Raw genomic sequence first — 19,508 nt, 5'->3', positions numbered from 1 at the left:
TTAAATGATTGAATACATAAATAAAATTATGTTACAGTAAGTGTACATGTTATGTCAATAAATTAGTGAATAAACTACTATTTATTATATTCATGGTAGTACTGCATCATTGAAGTTTGTCAATCAGCCATGCTTTTATTCTTATTCAGTGTAAGAACCTCCTTGCAGTTGAAAAATCATTTGCCATGTTCACGTTTTTACAATTCTGACCAACAAACAGAGGAATACAACACAAGTTCAATATCTAGCATGTTAAAACAATCTTGAGAGAAAACGTTTTTGATTGGCTGATTAATTTGATCATGAGAAACGCACAATTTGATTGGCTGAACACGATTTTCCTCCATTGGACACAGTTCAAAATCGGGAACAACAATATTTTTCGTGTAAATTTTCACCAAATCGTGTTTTAGAGGGTTTTTCAGGTACACGATCGTGCAATCGTGACAAAGGGTCAAAATCGTGTAGTACACGCCTAAATCGTGAAAGTTGGCAGGTATGCCCAATAATCTATACATATCTGAACTGTAAATATTTAAATAAAGAATGTCTTCAGACATTTAATGGGGTAATACTATTTGTAAGATCTGAAAAATTAGAATCATCAAGAATGTATTTACCTGTAAATCTCTGTTTTTCAGGTTTCCTAACCAGAAGGCTTCTAAACATTTATTCATAGTCAGCATAGCCTTGACGCGATATACAAAAGCTTCCAAACATTTCTTCATCAATGGTACCAAGTTTGTCAGACATACATCTTTCATGATCTGAAAATATTAGAAATACTTTTGTTATTCATTCTCTACAGGGGATTCATTTTTATTGGATGGATACCAATTTTCGTGTATTTCATGAGTAAAAGGAACCTTTGAATTTTAATGTTCAACAAAGAACAAATTTTTTATAGACTTGTATGCAAACTTCGACAAACCTACAAAATCGAATATCAATGAAAGTACAAATTTTCATCAATTCAATAAAATTGGTGACCATGAAAATAAATGAATCAACAGTATTTAAATAAAGGTCTATATTTAGTAATATTATTAATTCGTATATTTTAACTAATTTGATTTGTTCAGGGATAGTCACATGTTAAACTATATTTTCGAAGGTAGATAGAAAACGGCAGATAGCAAAAACCATATTGCACAGTTGTTTTCAGAATATATAAAAACAGAAATACTTTGTTACGTCATGTAATGAATTTCATGATATTGTTAAAATTTTTATAAAAAAAGAAAAAAAGTAAATGAAATAACAACTAATATTATATGTGTTTAATGCCTATGAGACAATATGAAATCTATAAAATTCAAACAAAATAAAATGACGATTTTGATACAAATATAGTCGAAAATTAATTATAAAACAATTATAGCCTATTTATGAGGTCAATACAGGATATATCGAACTAAAGAAGTATATCGACCTCAGGCTTCGTCCTCAGTCAATATACTTCTTTCAGGTCAATATATCCTCGTATCGACCCCATACAAAGACTATAATTGTAGAATATATCAAATTAACAAATTCCAAGGATCAGACGATAAATGATAAGAAATTTTTACTTTCCTCATATTTGTGCAAGTGCCTACAGAAAAACAATAAATACACAATTTTATTTGACAATTATTGTGATATGCAGGATTTTTTGGTGCTTCAAAACAACTAAAAAATGGTTCCTTTCTGCTAGGCGATATAATTTGTCCAAATAAGATTTTCAAAAGTGATTAGGTTAATAATATATATATTTTTTTTCAAATCAGTGACAGTGCTTAAGTTATCAATTTCACAGCCACATTAGTTTTTAGAAAACCTATATGATGAGTAATTGCGTACTTGACTACTTGGCCCTGCACACATATGTTGAAAGTATTTATTCATATGTAGATATTTGAGTTACTTCAGAATGTCCACCCAGGTGGTGAAGGTATCTTGTATTTTTGTGTAGATATTCATTTTTACCAAACCTAAGAATGTTCAAACATGTGTCAGAAGAAGGTATCCAAAACCTTTAAGCAGACTTATTAAGGTGGCTCGTGGGTACAAAAGAGTCAGCATAAAATTTAATCTTTATTTTTTCATTACAAATTTTATTTATTACACTATAAGTTATTACTTTATGATATGGTACAAAAATCAACCCAAAAAAACAATTTAGTTTGGCCCCAGATGACTTTTAAAATGTTTATATCATTGAAAAAACTCCACATTATCTCCCTTTGGTGCAAAAATGCCATTTTTTTGGCATTAAATTTGAAATATCTTTTTTAACTCATCGGTGACCTATATTTTTTATTATTGTTTTCAAATAAGCTGTACATAAACTAAATAATTATAAAATTTAAGCGATTTCTGTAATTAAGTTATTTTTTTTATTTTGATATTACCTCTATTTCTCCTATTAGCTCAACAGAAAAAAAGGACATTAACAAAAATGTATGCTTCTTCCGGAGGCAGATTGTGAGTTAAATGAACGGTGACCCCATTTTTTTATTTCATTTTTCTTTTAAGTATATGATAAAGTTCATTTATAAAAAAATATAGCTAAATCCTATATTAGAAAAAAAAATTGATTTATACCAAGGAGCCCCCTTAAGAAGGGATATAATTACATTACTGTGGTCAGGTCATTAAAGATTGCATATTTCGGCTTTAATATTGATTCACTTATTTGTTAAATCAGTTTTCAGTCAGATATGTTTATACTGTTTCTTACAGAATAATAATTGACAATTTTATGCATTTTTTAGCAATTTAGTATAAAGAACATGACTGTCAACAAGTATGGTCATGAGAATATTATTTGCCTAATTTTCAGTGAGAAAAAGGTTACTGTCAGCTCACATAAATTATGGTCAGTTGTTTATTTTGACTAACCTTTGAATGTCCACACATGTGATGAAGATATCTGGTACTAATCTGTAGATTTTTCAGTAAGCCTTGTACATCCTCTCTGTTGGTACGGAACATGGTGTCCAGTAGCGGCATACCTTGTCTTAGAAATATCTCTATAAACTGTCTTCCACACTAAAGTAGATATACAAATGTAATCTTCAGTGAAAAAAAGTAATACAGTTAAATTCAGCAGTTACTGAACATTGCAATCTGTGATTTGTTAATGAAATTGAAGAATTGAAGATATATTCTATACTAGATTGGTGAAGACTATCATAAAACTCTAGAAAAGCCTCAATTCAGTGACCAGGACATCAAATATGTCTATTAAGTTTAGACTTGAAACCAAAATTATCTATATGTATTTCATTTCAATCTTTTTTGTCTGCCATATGTTTTCATTTGTTTTGGTTTTCTACATCCCAAGTTGTAATTCTGTGGATTCATCATTATGTGATGGATACCAATTTTCGTGGTTTCCAGTGTACAGGGGAACCACCACTTTAAATGATCAAAGAATTAAGAATTTTCTATAGGAATGTATACAGAAACTGTTATAACAACTAAATCAAATATCCATGAAAGTGGAAATTTTCAGCAATCTACAAAAATTGGTAGTCATGAAAATAAACAAGACCACAATATATTATTCATTTACTGTTATTTGCTTTACATCTAGTGGTATTTTATTCTGAGTTATATATCTTATGTCAGAAGCTTATAAAAGATAAATTAGTATGCCTGATATAAATAATTCATGCATTCATAGATACAGGATAACAAAGTTTCAATATAAATTGCAAGTCTAGAAGCTCAACTTTCAGTCTGTGTGCATATTATTTTCAGGTCTCAATTATCAACTAATAATTCCTATGACCTACGAAAACAAATGATCTGACCATATATACCTAAAATAGTATATTATCATAAAATCTATATATCTAAGATAAATATAAGTATGAATATACCTTTAATGCTGATGTAACATTTCCTCTTCCATCAAATGCCTAAAAATAGAAGAAAAACAATTTGCAATGATTTTGATATACATTGTAAATTTAAGAAATAATTCATGGCAGCCATAGATTTGTTGGAAATTTACACATGGCCTGGGCCGTGATATGAGAATTTTATCCTGAGCGTTAGCGAGGGATAAAATTAACAAATATCACGGCCCAGGCCATGTGTAAATTTACAACAAATCTATGGCTTCCATGAATTATTTCGATTCTAATAGGACAAATACGATCATTAAAAAACTGAAGCGATGATGGGAATACCGTGTGTGTGGCTGTTCTATTTTACCCACTGTTCGATAAATGTAAAACAAATCTAATAAACCTGCATGAATGATCTCTTAACTAACCGCTAGAAAAAAATGTGATTACTTTTTTTACTTCTCAGTAAACCCAACATTTGCAATTTTAAATTTACATTTTTTATCGTAAGCTACCGTCAAATTCACTGTTGACATGTTGTAACCAAGGAGCCGCCATGTTGACTTGCTGAAATCAGTAAATGTGCGAATAATGCAATAGAACAGAAAACAAGCAACACCTACCTCAAAACTTTATTTTAATGCAATTGTATCCAAGTTTAGAAGGTAAACGCAATAGAAAAACCTTCAGCTTTGAAGTTTTCATTCGTATGACGTCATGTTTTGAAATGACGTTAATGCGCAAAAATCATTACTGGAATTTCGCGGAATTTTAATTTATTTTGTTTTTGTCCATTTTTCCGTTCTCTAATGAGTAAATTCTTTTTGTTATGCATCAGAATCAGAATAAATGTTCTGTAGGGTTTTATTCAATTGTAATTGTTAACACAGCGAAATCCACAACCGTTTACATATAGGTTACAATACATGTGGATTTACGTGGGAGGCATATTTAAACAGCCATTTGTGTACATCTTGGAGTCTGCGCTAAGTATAGATATATCGAGAATTTTATCACGGTGTTGTTTACAAAGCGAAAGAAGCACGTCATATTAGAATTAACTATAATCATACATAAAAGGAACAATACATCATTGAGATGACTGCTATCTCTGTAGGCCCCGCTGTGGTAAAAGAATTGTATCTTTACCATAGGACATGAGGTTGTCAACTGAAACCCAAGTTAAGACACAGCCTCTGGTGTTTGTTAATGTACATGTCGAGTATAAACTTTGAAATCTTAACATTTCTCAAGATATAGAGCAGACAAGATCTTCACCATAGGACATGGGGTTGTCAACTAAAACAAGTTTTTAACCTTGACCTTTGACCTAAGAAGTTGTTCAAACATAATGACACACCCTCTGATGTTGGTTAATACAGTACATTCCGGTTATTTGCATAGCCTATTTGTCAGACGAAATTATGCAATAAAGCGGAGTATGCTTATATCCGAAATGCCAAAATACGGAGTCAAATAACATAGATAGTGCAGATCAGTAAAGGAAATCCTTAAGAAAGATGAACGTCCATAATCCACTTACAACATATCATGATATTGAATGATTATTTATTCTAATAAAAGTCATGCATTTTATTTCATTGTTTATTCTTTCAATAAAATTTATAAACACATTTAGTTTTAGTTTATTTATGTACCGACTTTTCCTTTACCTGAGATACGAAAATAAAATTGTTCTAAAAATAGATTTGTTTCTATGACCCGGATGTACAAATTATATTGTTACGCTTTTTAAACTGTTGAACAATGCTACACAGTTTATAATCATTTGATACAATAAATGTGTAATGAACTGCCTTAAATATGCAGTATTTACCGATTGCACAGTGATGTAACACTGTTACTTTAACCTCGTTAGTTTCGTATATGCAAAGTTAACAGGTAATGGGGCCCTGCATGGGTTATTTGCTGGACACGAGTGTTGAAAGTGAGAAAGTAAATGTTCTTGTCAAAAAATATTAAAAATGAAAGATTAATGTATGAAATTCTTCAACCATATATAAATGCCCTGTAATATTTAACATAAATGTAGATCACCCCTAGCCAAATTACGAGATTGCACATGGTCAGATATGACCGATAATTAGCAGGCGTTATTGTTTTAAAAATACACCCAAAATGTAATCTATGAACAATGTTTGAAATGCAATCAATAATTAACACCTTTTGAGATAGAAGATCATAGAGGGCATAGGACATTTGAGCGAAAAAGAAAAAAGCACATAGGGTCATTTGAGCGCCGACTTCATAGGACATTTGAGCGCCGGGATATTAACCTTACCTGAGTTTTCAGACAGGACATTTGAGCGAAATTTTCCCTGATAATTTTACACGAATTAAGATTTTTTTTTAAAAGTAAGAAAAAAAAGTAAGATTTAGTTATAAATATTTTTTATTTTATTTCACACCCGAGTAATTCGACCGGTTCTGGCTGGTTTATGTAAGTGAAATCCTAAGTTGATCTCTATTTACCAATCAATTCTACTATAATTCATTGGCTATGCAAATTTTCTTTGTTCTAAAATTCTTATATATATATCTATTAAGTGAAATGTCCCTTGGCACTTGAAATCTTAATACTAATAATACATGTACGTGTTAAAATGGATATTATTTTGACCGAGACTAATAAGGGAAAAAGAAGCCTTGTTTGTGACAGTTTCCGATATAGAGTGGACAAAACACTAAAAGGAGAAGAAATATCCTGGAGATGTACAGTAAGTACCTTTTTTTACAAATTTAATGTTAATGTAAACTACTTGTTCGTCTGTTACGCTTCAACTTCCATAACTTCTTTTAATTTTAATCTTTTTGTTGGTAAACTCCTGTTTTATGACTGTGCTTTGTTTTTAGTGCTTTGTTTTTTACAATTAAAATATGTTTTAATCTTTTTGTTGGTAAACTCCTCATTTAATGAACTATATTCGTAAGAAAATGTGGTATGATTGCCAATAAGACAATTCTCTATCCAAGACTTGTTTTCGCTCAAATGTCCTACGCTTATTCTTATTTTCGCTCAAATGTCCTAAAATTTAGGCGCTCAAATGTCCTATACTTTGGCGCTCAAACGTCCTTTTTTTTCTCGCTCAAATGTCCTGTCAATGCGCTCAAATGTCCATTGCCGATCATAGAATGGTTACAACAAGTGTTTTTACAACAATCAGCTGATTGACATTTTTATGACCTCGAGGCTTAAAATAGAATATGGGAAACTTTACCTGTGTTCACATCAAGGTCTTTTTATAATCATATAAACACGAAAGAAACTGTTTTAAAACTTTATTTAAATAACACAGAAGTAAATGTGAAATAATATAAAAAATTATGATACATTCAAGAAAAATATACTTACCAAATTGCTGTTTCCGGTCAAAAATCTCGTTAGTTTTAACTCAGCATATCTAGCTGGCGATTATTTTCTATGCAAATAACCGAAATGCCACTTGTGGGGCTATGCATATAACCGTACAATTTAACATTAGATGAATGGGAAATGGTTTTGTGCTGGAGAAAAGTATGCAATTAACCGAATTATGCTATTAAGCGGTATGCAATTAAGTGGAATCGACTGTATACATGTCAAGTATAAAGTATGAAATTATAACGGTTCTCTAGATATAGAGTGGACACAATTTGTTATGGACAGACTGATCACTATAGGGTGCCCCTCCATTGGGCAGGGCCCTAAAATTACTCTTGGTAACAGATACATTGATATATTCTTAATATAAAATTGAAAATAACTGTCAATAAGCTGTTACAATAAACATATTCATGAAAGAGCATACAAAATTGTTACGCCTTCGTATTTGTAAAACTCCACTTACAAATAAGGTCAGATTATAACTAGATGTGTCAAAGAGACACGAATGGCCCCGTCCCAAAAATATGAAAAATATGCAATTTCAATATAAACACATGTGGACACAAACATGATGGTAGTCTCACATATCAAACATCAGCTCAAAATCTGGAGGCGTATAGAAAAAAAATCTGTATAACTGTGATTTTCAATAATTTATCAAAGTCCAAAGCCCGTAATTTCAGCAAAAATTAGTGGAGCGAAACTAAACTTAAACTTGATCTATAACTCATCATGGTTAACTCACATACCAAAAAACAGCCCAATATCTGAAGGCGTTTAGAAAAGAAGTCTATAACTGTGATTTTCAAAAATTTCTCAAATTCCAAAGACCGTAATTTCGGCAAAAATTAGTGGAGCGAAAAGAAACTTAAACTTGATCTGGAACTCATCATGTTAACTCACATATAAAAAATCAGCCTAATATCTGAAGGCGTTTAGAAAAAAAGTCTGTATAACTGAGATTTTCAACAATTTTCAAAAAAAATTCTCAAAGTCCAAAGCCCAAAATTTCGGCAAAAATTAGTGGAGCAGAACGAAACTTAAACCTAATCTGTAACTCATCATGGTTAACTCACATATCAAAAATCAGCCCAATATCTGAAGGCGTTTAGAAAAAAAGTCTGTATAACTGAGATTTTCAACAATTTTCAACAAATTCTCAAGTCCAAAGCCCGTAATTTCAGCAAAAATTAGTGGAGCCCAATATCTGAAAACTCCGTATAATGGTTTGTTGCGGAATGACGGAATTATGGAATTAAGGAATATCAGAATTTCGGACAAGAGAAAACTATATGGCACCGACAACATCGTTGCGGGGCCATAAAAATATACTGTCTTCAGTGTTTATTATATTTTTATAGGTACAAACCTTAATCAAATTTATATGGATATGTAATATTCTGACAGCTTGATTCCACTGTAGCAGCTTGTCTATTTTCACCTAAAACAGAGAATACTAATCTTGAAACCAAAAACTACACAGAATTAAATAATTTCCTGAAAAAATCGAATTCTTATTAGTTTATATAGAAAATCTTATGAACCTCAAAACTTGACATAAGTGCAAGGGATTCAGTTTTAACATGTCTACAGAGCTGATCTATTGTATGCACATACATAAACAACAGAAAACAGATATAGTTAACAAAGGGAAGATGTGACTTTTATCCTCAATTGATTGTAACAGCTGTCCAATTGCCAAAGACAAGAAAAGGCAAAATTTAGCATACAGCTTTGGCTCGCATCTGATTCCATAGCGGGATAAATACACAAGGTGCTGTGCATTGAAAATTCTGGTCTTGCCTTTTTGAAATTTTTATAGTATAATGCAAATGTTGAATTATGGGTGAAGATGCAGGGCCAAATAACCTCCATTGAAATGATGAGTGCCGATGACAATACAACTGCAACTGCATATCAAATACATGTCATAAGTTGTTCCTTCTTAACTTGCAAATGTTTCAAAGTCAATAAACCATGATAGAGGGATATAATCTCCGTGGAAATGCAACATGCAAATTTGTATTTTATTTGAAAATTTTACGAATTCTAACTTTTATACATTTCTGTTTTCATGTTTGACATAAAATACCTCTCTAGAATCAGTCTGCTTTGCTGGTGACATAGTTTTTATACAATCTATTAACTGATTAAACATAACTCTGTAGAAGGTTGAAAAGGACGATCTGTTTAATGTGGGGAAGGTGGCAGAGCAGCCATTTTTATCTGTTTCCAAGAGCTCAGGCATTCCTTTAGTTGCTATGGTTTCAGCTGCTGATAATGGGTCATCTGAGTACACCATAAAAGCTCTGTAAAAAATTGTCATGACAAAGTAAGGTACAATATTTTTATTCACCAAGGTAAATTTGGTTTTAAATAGACAAATAATAAACAAGAATGTGTCCATAGTAAACGGATGCACCTATCACACTATCATTTTTTATGTTCAGTGGACCATGAAATTAGGGTCAAAACCCTTATTAGGCATTCAAACTGGAAAGATCATCTAGTAAATTTTGTTTTAAATAGATAAATAATAAATCAGAATTTGTCCATAGTACACGAATGCCCCAATCACACTCAATTTCTATGTTCAGTGGACCATGAAATTGGGGTCAAAACCCTTATTAGGCCTTAAAATTAGAAAGATCATATCATACGGAACATGTGTAGTAAGTTTCAAGTTAATTGGACTTCAACTTCATCAAAAACTGCCTCGACCAAAAATATTAACCTTGAGCAGGACAGATGGAAGACAGAAGACGAAGTTAAGACCATCATAAATAAATTGCAATGTAAATCATGCGAACTTGACATTTTGCCTACGAAAGTACTTAAATCGTTCCTTAGTGAATTGTTGCCTGTTATCACAAAGTTAGTTAACTTGTCTCTTAGTCAAGGCGTCTTCCCATTAAGATGGAAGCAAGCGGTAGTCAGGCCTCTGCTGAAAAAGGCTGGTCTTGAACTAATTTACTCAAATTATAGACCAGTAAGCAACTTGTCTTTCCTGTCTAAATTAATTGAAAAATGTGCGCTATATAGACTGAATGAACACGTGAAAGATCATGATCTCCTTCCTATAAACCAATCTGCGTATCGTCAATTCCATTCGTGCGAATCAGCCCTTCTACGACTCGTTAATGACATACTCGATGGGATGGAGCATCAAGAAGTCACCGCTATGATCGCCGTTGATTTAAGTGCAGCATTCGATACTGTAGATCATAGTATTTTGATAAAAGTACTCGAATATCAGTACGGTGTAAATGGAACCGCACTTAAATGGATCGATTCCTATTTGAGACCTCGAAGCTGTCGTGTAAATGTCAGCTCTACAACATCATCAGAGCGACAACTTGAATGTAGCGTACCACAGGGAAGTTGCTTAGGTCCCTGGCTTTATTTAGTCTACGCCGGAACTCTATTCGACATTATTCCACCATCTATTACTGTGTACGGATTTGCCGACGACCATACTGCTAATAAACGTTTCGTGCCAACATTAACGAATGAGATGGATGCAATTCGTGACTTACAGGACTGCGCTGTTCATATAAACACCTGGATGAACAGTAACAAACTAAAAATGAACAATGCGAAAACAGAGTTTATTCTCTTTGGCAGTCGACGCCAACTCTCTAAATGTCAGACAAAAGACATAATCATTTGTGGAGATGTTATAAAATCAAAAACATGTATACGGTACTTAGGAGCTTTTCTGGATGAGACTCTAAACTTCAAAGATCATATTACTAAAAAATGTAAAACAGCAATGATGAACTACTACAAAATAAAGTGCATAAGATCCTATCTATCGAAAGAAGCAACTGAAACTTTGGTCTTATCTTTGGTTATATCACATTTAGATTATTGCAATGTTATACTTTTTGGAATTTCACAAACTGATTAATATAAATTGCAACGTGTACAGAATATGTGTGCCAAACTTGTGTTAAACCGTTCTAAGTATGATAGTGCCAAGCAGGCATTGTTTGACTTACACTGGCTTCCGATCAAAGCCAGAATTACATTCAAAATCTTAACATATATGTACAACTGTCGTGTAGGTAATGCACCGTCATATTTGATCAATTTGTTAAATCCTCAAGTGTCGAAACGTTCATTAAGGTCGTCAGAGTCATCTATTGGTTGTTATGCAGTCCCATATAACAAAAAGAAAACTTTTTCAGATAGAAGCTTTAGTACTATTGGGCCAAAATTGTGGAATGAACTAGGTACAAATGTAAAAAACTCTGAATCTTTGGATACTTTTAAATGTCGGTTGAAAACATTGTATTTCGAAAATTATTTTGAACTTTTCTGACTTTTTTCTTGTGTATCACAGTGTATATTTTCAATTTTTGGTATAGTACATACATATTGTATTTTTGTATAGTATTTTTGTAGTTTATATGTCATTTATGTACAACGCCATTGAATACATATTGTATATGTAGAAATAGGCGTTTAATTAAGTTTTCATGTTTCATGTTTCATGGAAGGATGGACAGACGAACAGACCAGAAAAGATAATGCCCATAAATGGGGCATAAAAATAGCAAAATTTTCTGAAAAATTATTTCATAGACTGATTTTGACTCAAAACTATTATTCAATCATTTAGTGTCCTAGTCTATAAGCAGAACCTTTTGTTGCAATGATGTGCAATGGTAAAAAGATGTTACAAAATTGTTTTATGTCTTCAATAGACAAATATATTTAATATTATAATAGTTTAGTAAAGTTATGGTTGAAGAAGTGACATATAATGCTTTAGAAATTCGTAGACATATATTGTATGTATCAAGGAAAATTTGCATCTCAGTTATGCTGTCAATTACAATACCAAAGAAAAAGGGGAATAACTCACATAGCCCAAATTGGATCAGAATGAAATCTGAATATCTTCATTAATTTTTTAATAGATTAAGAAATAATGCTTTTGTAAAGTGCAATTCTATTCTTACCTAATTATTATCTGTAAATTTTCATTATATTTAACACCTTTTTCCTTTTGTCCATCTGCAGACATCCATTCCCTTTTCAAAAATTCCTCACAAATGTTTGCTGTAAAAATAACAAGTAGAACAAGAATGTCCATAGTACACGGATGCCTCACAGGCATTATCATTTTCTATGTTCAGTGGACCATGAAATTGTGATCAAAACTGTAATTTGAAATTGAAATTAGAAAGATCATAACATAGGGAATATGTGTACTAAGTTTCAAGTTGATTTGACTTCAACTTCTTCAAAAACTTCCTTGACCAAAAGCTTTAACATGAAGCGGGACAGACAGACAGATGAACGGACCCACACCAGAAAACATAATGACTCTCTACTGTCATAGGTGGGGCATACAAATTGTCACAGTATCTGCAAAACAGAACATAACATTGATTACTTGTCCATGAAATGAGGAAAGGTCAGATGAACCCTGTCTGATGATCATGTAAGCCTTTTTCAACTGATTTTTATAGTTCGTTCTAAATTTGTACTGTTAAACCACTGTCCCAGGTAACAGGGGAGGGTTGGGATCCTGCTAACATGTTAAACTCAGCCACATTCTTTATGTATGTGTCTGTCCCAAGTCAGGAGCCTGTAATTCAGTGGTTGTCTTTTGTTGCTGTGTTACATATTTGTGTACATTAATTAGATTGTTAGTTTTCTTGTTTGAATTGTTTAAAATTTGTGATATTATGGCCTTTTATAGCTGACTATAGGGTATGGGCTTTGCTTATTGTTGAAGGCCATACAGTGACCTATAGCTGTTAGTTTCTGTGTCATTTGGTTTCTTGTTGAGAGTTATCTCATTGGCAATCATACCACATCTTCTTTTTATATGTATACCGGTACCTTATATTTATCTATTGCTATTAAGTATTTGAGAAATGAATCTTCCCACAAAAACTCAATGTTGGTTTTGTATATATGAAGATCTTTGGAGTCAGATTTAAGTATTTGTCAATGAAGATATCTTGAGCCAAACTTACGTATTTGTCCATGAAGATCTCTGGAGTCAGATTTATCTGCTAATACAGTTAATAACTTAACAACACTGACAGCTGTAGCTATGTTTGGTACCATGTCAGCAAAGTTCTTAATGTACTGAAAAGATGTCCTGAAAAACATGAAAAGTATTGAAGTTTTATCCAGAATAGCGTTCCATTTTGCCTACATGACTTTAGAATTAGGGAAAATTAATAATTTACTCATTCAATAAATTGTTTAATTTCAAATTTTTGTTTAGAGTAATAAAAAATAAATCATTCTTGAAAACCACTATGAAATCAAAATGATGAAATTTCATATTACAATGTAATTTCAAAATGAAGGTACTATAAGCATCCAATGGTTTTGCAAATTGTGCAGAAACCAATTTAAAAAAAAAATAATAAAAAAAAATTATAAAATGTTTTTGTGTAGAACCTGAGGTTGTTTTAATCCTTGATACATACTTAATAAGATCCTGTCTAGATATCTGTGTAGAACCAGAGGTTGTTTTGATCCTTGAAACTAATGTTCCAAGTCCTTCTTTAAACAATGACTTGTTATCAGACATCAGAAATCCATTCCTGTAAAAAATATATAACATCTGAAAAACTTTAATACTTATGAATAACAGATGTAGAGCTCAATCCAAATTATGATTATCATTATACCCTGATTTTCTATATTTAAAATATTTCATAATTTTTCTCCTTTAGAATTATTTCCTTTGTCCTATCTGTAGGTTAACACAAGTCATTGGGAAACTGAAGTTGCGTAGAGTTTATTGGTATGATTACAGAAAACATCACTTCCATCTGCCCCTTGCTCACCTCTGGAGATAAGTGTTATACAGCGGCTGTATAATGGTAAGGCATATATCTGCCAAAAAAACATTTGGTTTCCAAACAAAGACTTAAGTATGGAAAATTGTACCACAAAGTCCATTCCACAAATTTATGAAAGATAAAGAGTGATTAGAAATTTTTGGCCAAAAAGGGATCAGAAGCAAACCTTTTCTGGTTTTTGGGAAATAACTAGAGTACAAACGTATGGATTTGTTTGAAATCATACCGCAAGGTTCCATATAACAAAAGTAGTACATGTATTGGATTAAATTTTGGGGTTATGGTGGTATCTGCTCAGGAATTAATGGCCAACAAGGGGTAAAAAACAGGCAAATTTCTAAACTTTGTTTGAATTGCTTATTTCTAACCATTTTCAAACGGTCTAAATAATCTTGAAATATTGGGCTTCTTTGAGATGATTAATCTTACTGTGTTTTTAAAATTTTGTTTTTTAGCCAAGTGGGTCCAAACCAGTGTACAAAATCAAACTTAAATTGATTTCAATATGCTGAGTCTAATAATGTTTATCAAATTTTTGATTTTGGCCCATTTTTTCAAATGGGTCCACATCAGGTTCCAAAGAGTCTAAAATTAAACTTTTGTCTGATTTCAACAAAAAAATAAATGGTAGGGGATTTTCCTATGCTGACTTGCTTATTCAGGACTTTTGAAGCCATGACATATACTCACCATGAGAACAAAGAACACATTGTCTGGTGAATTAACTGGAAACAAGAGGCCACCAGTAAGGATTCCGGACTATTGAAAACTGGACATATACTCACCATGAGAACAGAGAACACAATGTCTGTATAATTAACTGGAAACAAGAGGCCATCAGTAAGGATTCAGGTCTATTTAAATTTGGAAATATACTCACCATGAGAACAGAGAACACAATGTCTGTATAATTAACTGGAAACAAGAGGCCATCAGTAAGGATTCAGGACTGTTAATACCTGGACATATACTCACCATGAGAACAGAGAACACATTGTCTGTAGAATTAACTGGAAACAAGAGGCCATCAGTGAGGATTCAGGACTGTCAATACCTGGACATATACTCACCATGAGAACAGAGAACACATTGTCTGTAGAATTAACTGGCAACAAGAGGCCATCAGTGAGGATTCAGGACTGTCAATACCTGGACATATACTCACCATGAGAACAGAGAACACATTGTCTGTAGAATTAACTGGAAACAAGAGGCCATCAGTGAGGATTCAGGACTGTCAATACCTGGACATATACTCACCATGAGAACAGAGAACACATTGTCTGTAGAATTAACTGGCAACAAGAGGCCATCAGTGAGGATTCAGGACTGTTAATACCTGGACATATACTCACCATGAGAACAAAGAACACAATGTCTGTAGAATTAACTGGAAACAAGAGGCCATCAGTGAGGATTCAGGACTGTTAATACCTGGACATATACTCACCATGAGAACAGAGAACACATTGTCTGTAGAATTAACTGGAAACAAGAGGTCATCAGTAAGGATTCAGGACGGTTAATACCTGGACATATACTCACCATGAGAACAGAGAACACAATGTCTGTAGAATTAACTGGAAACAAGAGGTCATCAGTAAGGATTCAGGACTGTTAATACCTGGACATATACTCACCATGAGAATAGAGAACACATTGTCTGTAGAATTAACTGGAAACAAGAGGCCATCAGTAAGGATTCAGGACTGTTAATACCTGGACATATACTCACCATGAGAACAGAGAACACAATGTCTGTAGAATTAACTGGAAACAAGAGGTCATCAGTAAGGATTCAGGACTGTTAATACCTGGACATATACTCACCATGAGAACAGAGAACACATTGTCTGTAGAATTAACTGGAAACAAGAGGTCATTATTAAGGATTCAGGAATGTTGATACCTGGACATATACTCACCATGAGAACAGAGAACACATTGTCTGGAGAATTAACTGGAAACAAGAGGCCTTCAGTAAGGATTCAGGACTATTGAAACCTGGACATATACTCACCATGAGAACAGAGAACACATTGTCTGTAGAATTCACTGGAAACAAGAGGCCATCAGTGAGGATTCAGGACTGTTAATACCTGGACATATACTCACCATGAGAACAGAGAACACAATGTCTGTAGAATTAACTGGAAACAAGAGGTCATCAGTAAGGATTCAGGACGGTTAATACCTGGACATATACTCACCATGAGAATAGAGAACACATTGTCTGTAGAATTAACTGGAAACAAGAGGTCATCAGTAAGGATTCAGGACGGTTAATACCTGGACATATACTCACCATGAGAACAGAGAACACAATGTCTGTAGAATTAACTGGAAACAAGAGGTCATCAGTAAGGATTCAGGACTGTTAATACCTGGACATATACTCACCATGAGAATAGAGAACACATTGTCTGTAGAATTAACTGGAAACAAGAGGCCATCAGTAAGGATTCAGGACTGTTAATACCTGGACATATACTCACCATGAGAACAGAGAACACAATGTCTGTAGAATTAACTGGAAACAAGAGGCCATCAGTGAGGATTCAGGACTGTCAATACCTGGACATATACTCACCATGAGAACAGAGAACACATTGTCTGTAGAATTAACTGGAAACAAGAGGCCATCAGTGAGGATTCAGGACTGTCAATACCTGGACATATACTCACCATGAGAACAGAGAACACATTGTCTGTAGAATTAACTGGAAACAAGAGGTCATCAGTAAGGATTCAGGACTGTTAATACCTGGACATATACTCACCATGAGAACAGAGAACACATTGTCTGTAGAATTAACTGGCAACAAGAGGCCATCAGTAAGGATTCAGGACTGTTAATACCTGGACATATACTCACCATGAGAACAGAGAACACATTGTCTGTAGAATTAACTGGCAACAAGAGGCCATCAGTGAGGATTCAGGACTGTCAATACCTGGACATATACTCACCATGAGAACAAAGAACACAATGTCTGTAGAATTAACTGGAAACAAGAGGTCATCAGTAAGGATTCAGGACTGTTAATACCTGGACATATACTCACCATGAGAACAGAGAACACATTGTCTGTAGAATTAACTGGAAACAAGAGGTCATTATTAAGGATTCAGGAATGTTGATACCTGGACATATACTCACCATGAGAACAGAGAACACATTGTCTGGAGAATTAACTGGAAACAAGAGGCCTTCAGTAAGGATTCAGGACTATTGAAACCTGGACATATACTCACCATGAGAACAGAGAACACATTGTCTGTAGAATTCACTGGAAACAAGAGGCCATCAGTGAGGATTCAGGACTGTTAATACCTGGACATATACTCACCATGAGAACAGAGAACACAATGTCTGTAGAATTAACTGGAAACAAGAGGCCATCAGTAAGGATTCAGGACTATTTAAATTTGGACATATACTCACCATTAGAACAGAGAACACAATGTCTGTAGAATTAACTGGAAACAAGAGGGCATCAGTAAGGATTCAGGACTGTTAATACCTGGACATATACTCACCATGAGAACAGAGAACACATTGTCTGGAGAATTAAAGGGAAACAAGAGGCCATTAGTAAGGATTCAGAACTGTTCAAAACTTGACATATATACTCACCATGAGAACAGAGAACACATTGTCTGGAGAATTAACTGGAAACAAGAGGTCATCAGTAAGGATTCAGGACTGTTGATACCTGAATATATACTCACCATGAGAACAGAGAACACATTGTCTGTAGAATTAACTGGAAACAAGAGGCCATCAGTGAGGATTCAGGACTATTGAAACCTGGACCATCTATCATTCCATCATTCTCAGCAATCATTGTCTGAAAAAAAATAATACTCATATAGTTATCCTTAAAAGTTGGAATGATACATGTTAAATACTTTCCTTATAACTGAAGGACATTTTGTGTTGACATAACTAACCAACAATTTAACAAAAACAATAACTTCCAAGTATATGTGGTGTATACTCTCAGATCTGTACTTGCCTTTAGTTTAAACATATTTCATTGTAGTGGATTGGGAAACAAGTTTTGCAACTTATATTAATCCCTTTCCACTTTGCAGGTGCGAGTGCTGCCTTGTAGCGGCATTAGCCTGCTCTTTTTCAAAATCTACAAGGGTGTCTTTAACGTGCAAGAGATATGGCTCTCTCTTAACACGGGTCAGCCATTTATCTTCCCCTTCCGACGGACTATCAGCGTTTCCTCAAAACCATACTCGCAAATGGTGTCAAGGGAGCGCCGAAAATTCAGTCCCTGAAATTTTCATCCCAGACGGGAATCGAACCTGGAACCTGTGTTAGTAGTCTGATGCACTAACCACTACACCACGGCGGCTCCTTTTACAGCTGACTATGCGGTATGGGTTTTGCTCATTGTTGAAAGCTGTACGTTGACCTATAGTTGTTAGTTTTTGTGTCATTTGTGTTGTGGAGAGTTGTCTCATTGGCAATCATACCACATCTTCTTTTTTATAATTAAGCACTTCTGTTAAGCTTTGCTAGTCCTATGTGAAATGTAGATTTTGGCTATCAATTTTACCTTAAATGTATAAGTGGTAAATCCAAGGCTTTCTTAGAGGAGAATCATATAAGACATATAATTAATCTGATAAAAAATATAAATATGAAGTCACATAATTACACAAGGATCAAGTTTTTCTATCTCAAGACTTTACATTCACACAAGGCTTCCAAAACGGTCATATATTCCGGTCATGTCCGAAACTTTCATGAAAAGTCCGGCTGCTCTCAGCCTCAAACGGTCATATAGAATTGGTTTGCCACTTTTTGTTATTCAAGGCATTTTTCATAAAACGGTCATTTCAATTTTGACCAACTATCGATCATTAAAAATGTCCGTTTGGGGCTTTGGACATGTCCGCTTGGGCATACTATTTCACAAAGATATTTCGGTCATAATTGGGTTTATTACAACAGATGCAGCAAATTTAAGATTATTTGAAGTGTCTCAGTTAGTCTAATTCTCTGGATACATAAATGTACGGCTTGGTCTTTAGCTTGTGTACATCAATAAAAAGTAGAAAAAACACGTTTTCTTTTATTTAAATAACAACAAGCTGTCAAACAATTATCCCTTCAATAAGTTATATTGAAGCCATAAATCATTCACTGATTACAGGTTTGTTACCTTTGATGAGTCTTTATCAATAGAACTAATGATGCATAACAATGTACATACAGGTGATCAGGTAACGAGGTCAAATATGTAAGCGTGTACGGAACAACATCCTATTTAATTACGCTTTATAGATATTATTTTAAATGAGCATTCAGTTTAACGAAGTTTCCTGATATTTAAAAGTTATTCTTCAAATAAGTATATTTATAAATGAATAATTATGATATCAGATATATATTATTTATTTGACACTGTACATCGTGTTAAATACTGG

The 19,508-nt window shown here is 33.4% G+C and overlaps 1 protein-coding gene across 4 annotated transcripts in view; it reads right to left on the bottom strand.

Annotated features, from left to right (window-relative positions):
* Nucleotides 1–19,508, bottom strand: part of LOC139512225 (Fanconi anemia group D2 protein-like) — a 109,516-nt gene that overhangs the window by 7,664 nt on the left and 82,344 nt on the right. For 3 of the 4 annotated variants that reach the window (XM_071299704.1, XM_071299677.1, XM_071299694.1), the window contains exons 31-39: nucleotides 17,793–17,911; nucleotides 13,683–13,799; nucleotides 13,218–13,345; nucleotides 12,192–12,291; nucleotides 9,317–9,533; nucleotides 8,594–8,665; nucleotides 3,870–3,908; nucleotides 2,884–3,033; nucleotides 621–767 (exon numbers count right to left, since the gene is read on the bottom strand). In XM_071299704.1, coding sequence (XP_071155805.1) covers nucleotides 621–767; nucleotides 2,884–3,033; nucleotides 3,870–3,908; nucleotides 8,594–8,665; nucleotides 9,317–9,533; nucleotides 12,192–12,291; nucleotides 13,218–13,345; nucleotides 13,683–13,799; nucleotides 17,793–17,911 — 1,089 coding nt within the window. The other variant, XM_071299685.1, reaches the window with a different exon arrangement.

The sequence above is a fragment of the Mytilus edulis genome, chromosome 1 (assembly GCF_963676685.1).
Source record: "Mytilus edulis chromosome 1, xbMytEdul2.2, whole genome shotgun sequence".
In the NCBI taxonomy this organism is placed as follows: Eukaryota; Metazoa; Mollusca; class Bivalvia; order Mytilida; family Mytilidae; genus Mytilus; species Mytilus edulis.
The sequence above is the reverse complement of the archived record's forward strand: the minus strand, read 5'-3'. Positions and strand labels throughout refer to the sequence as shown.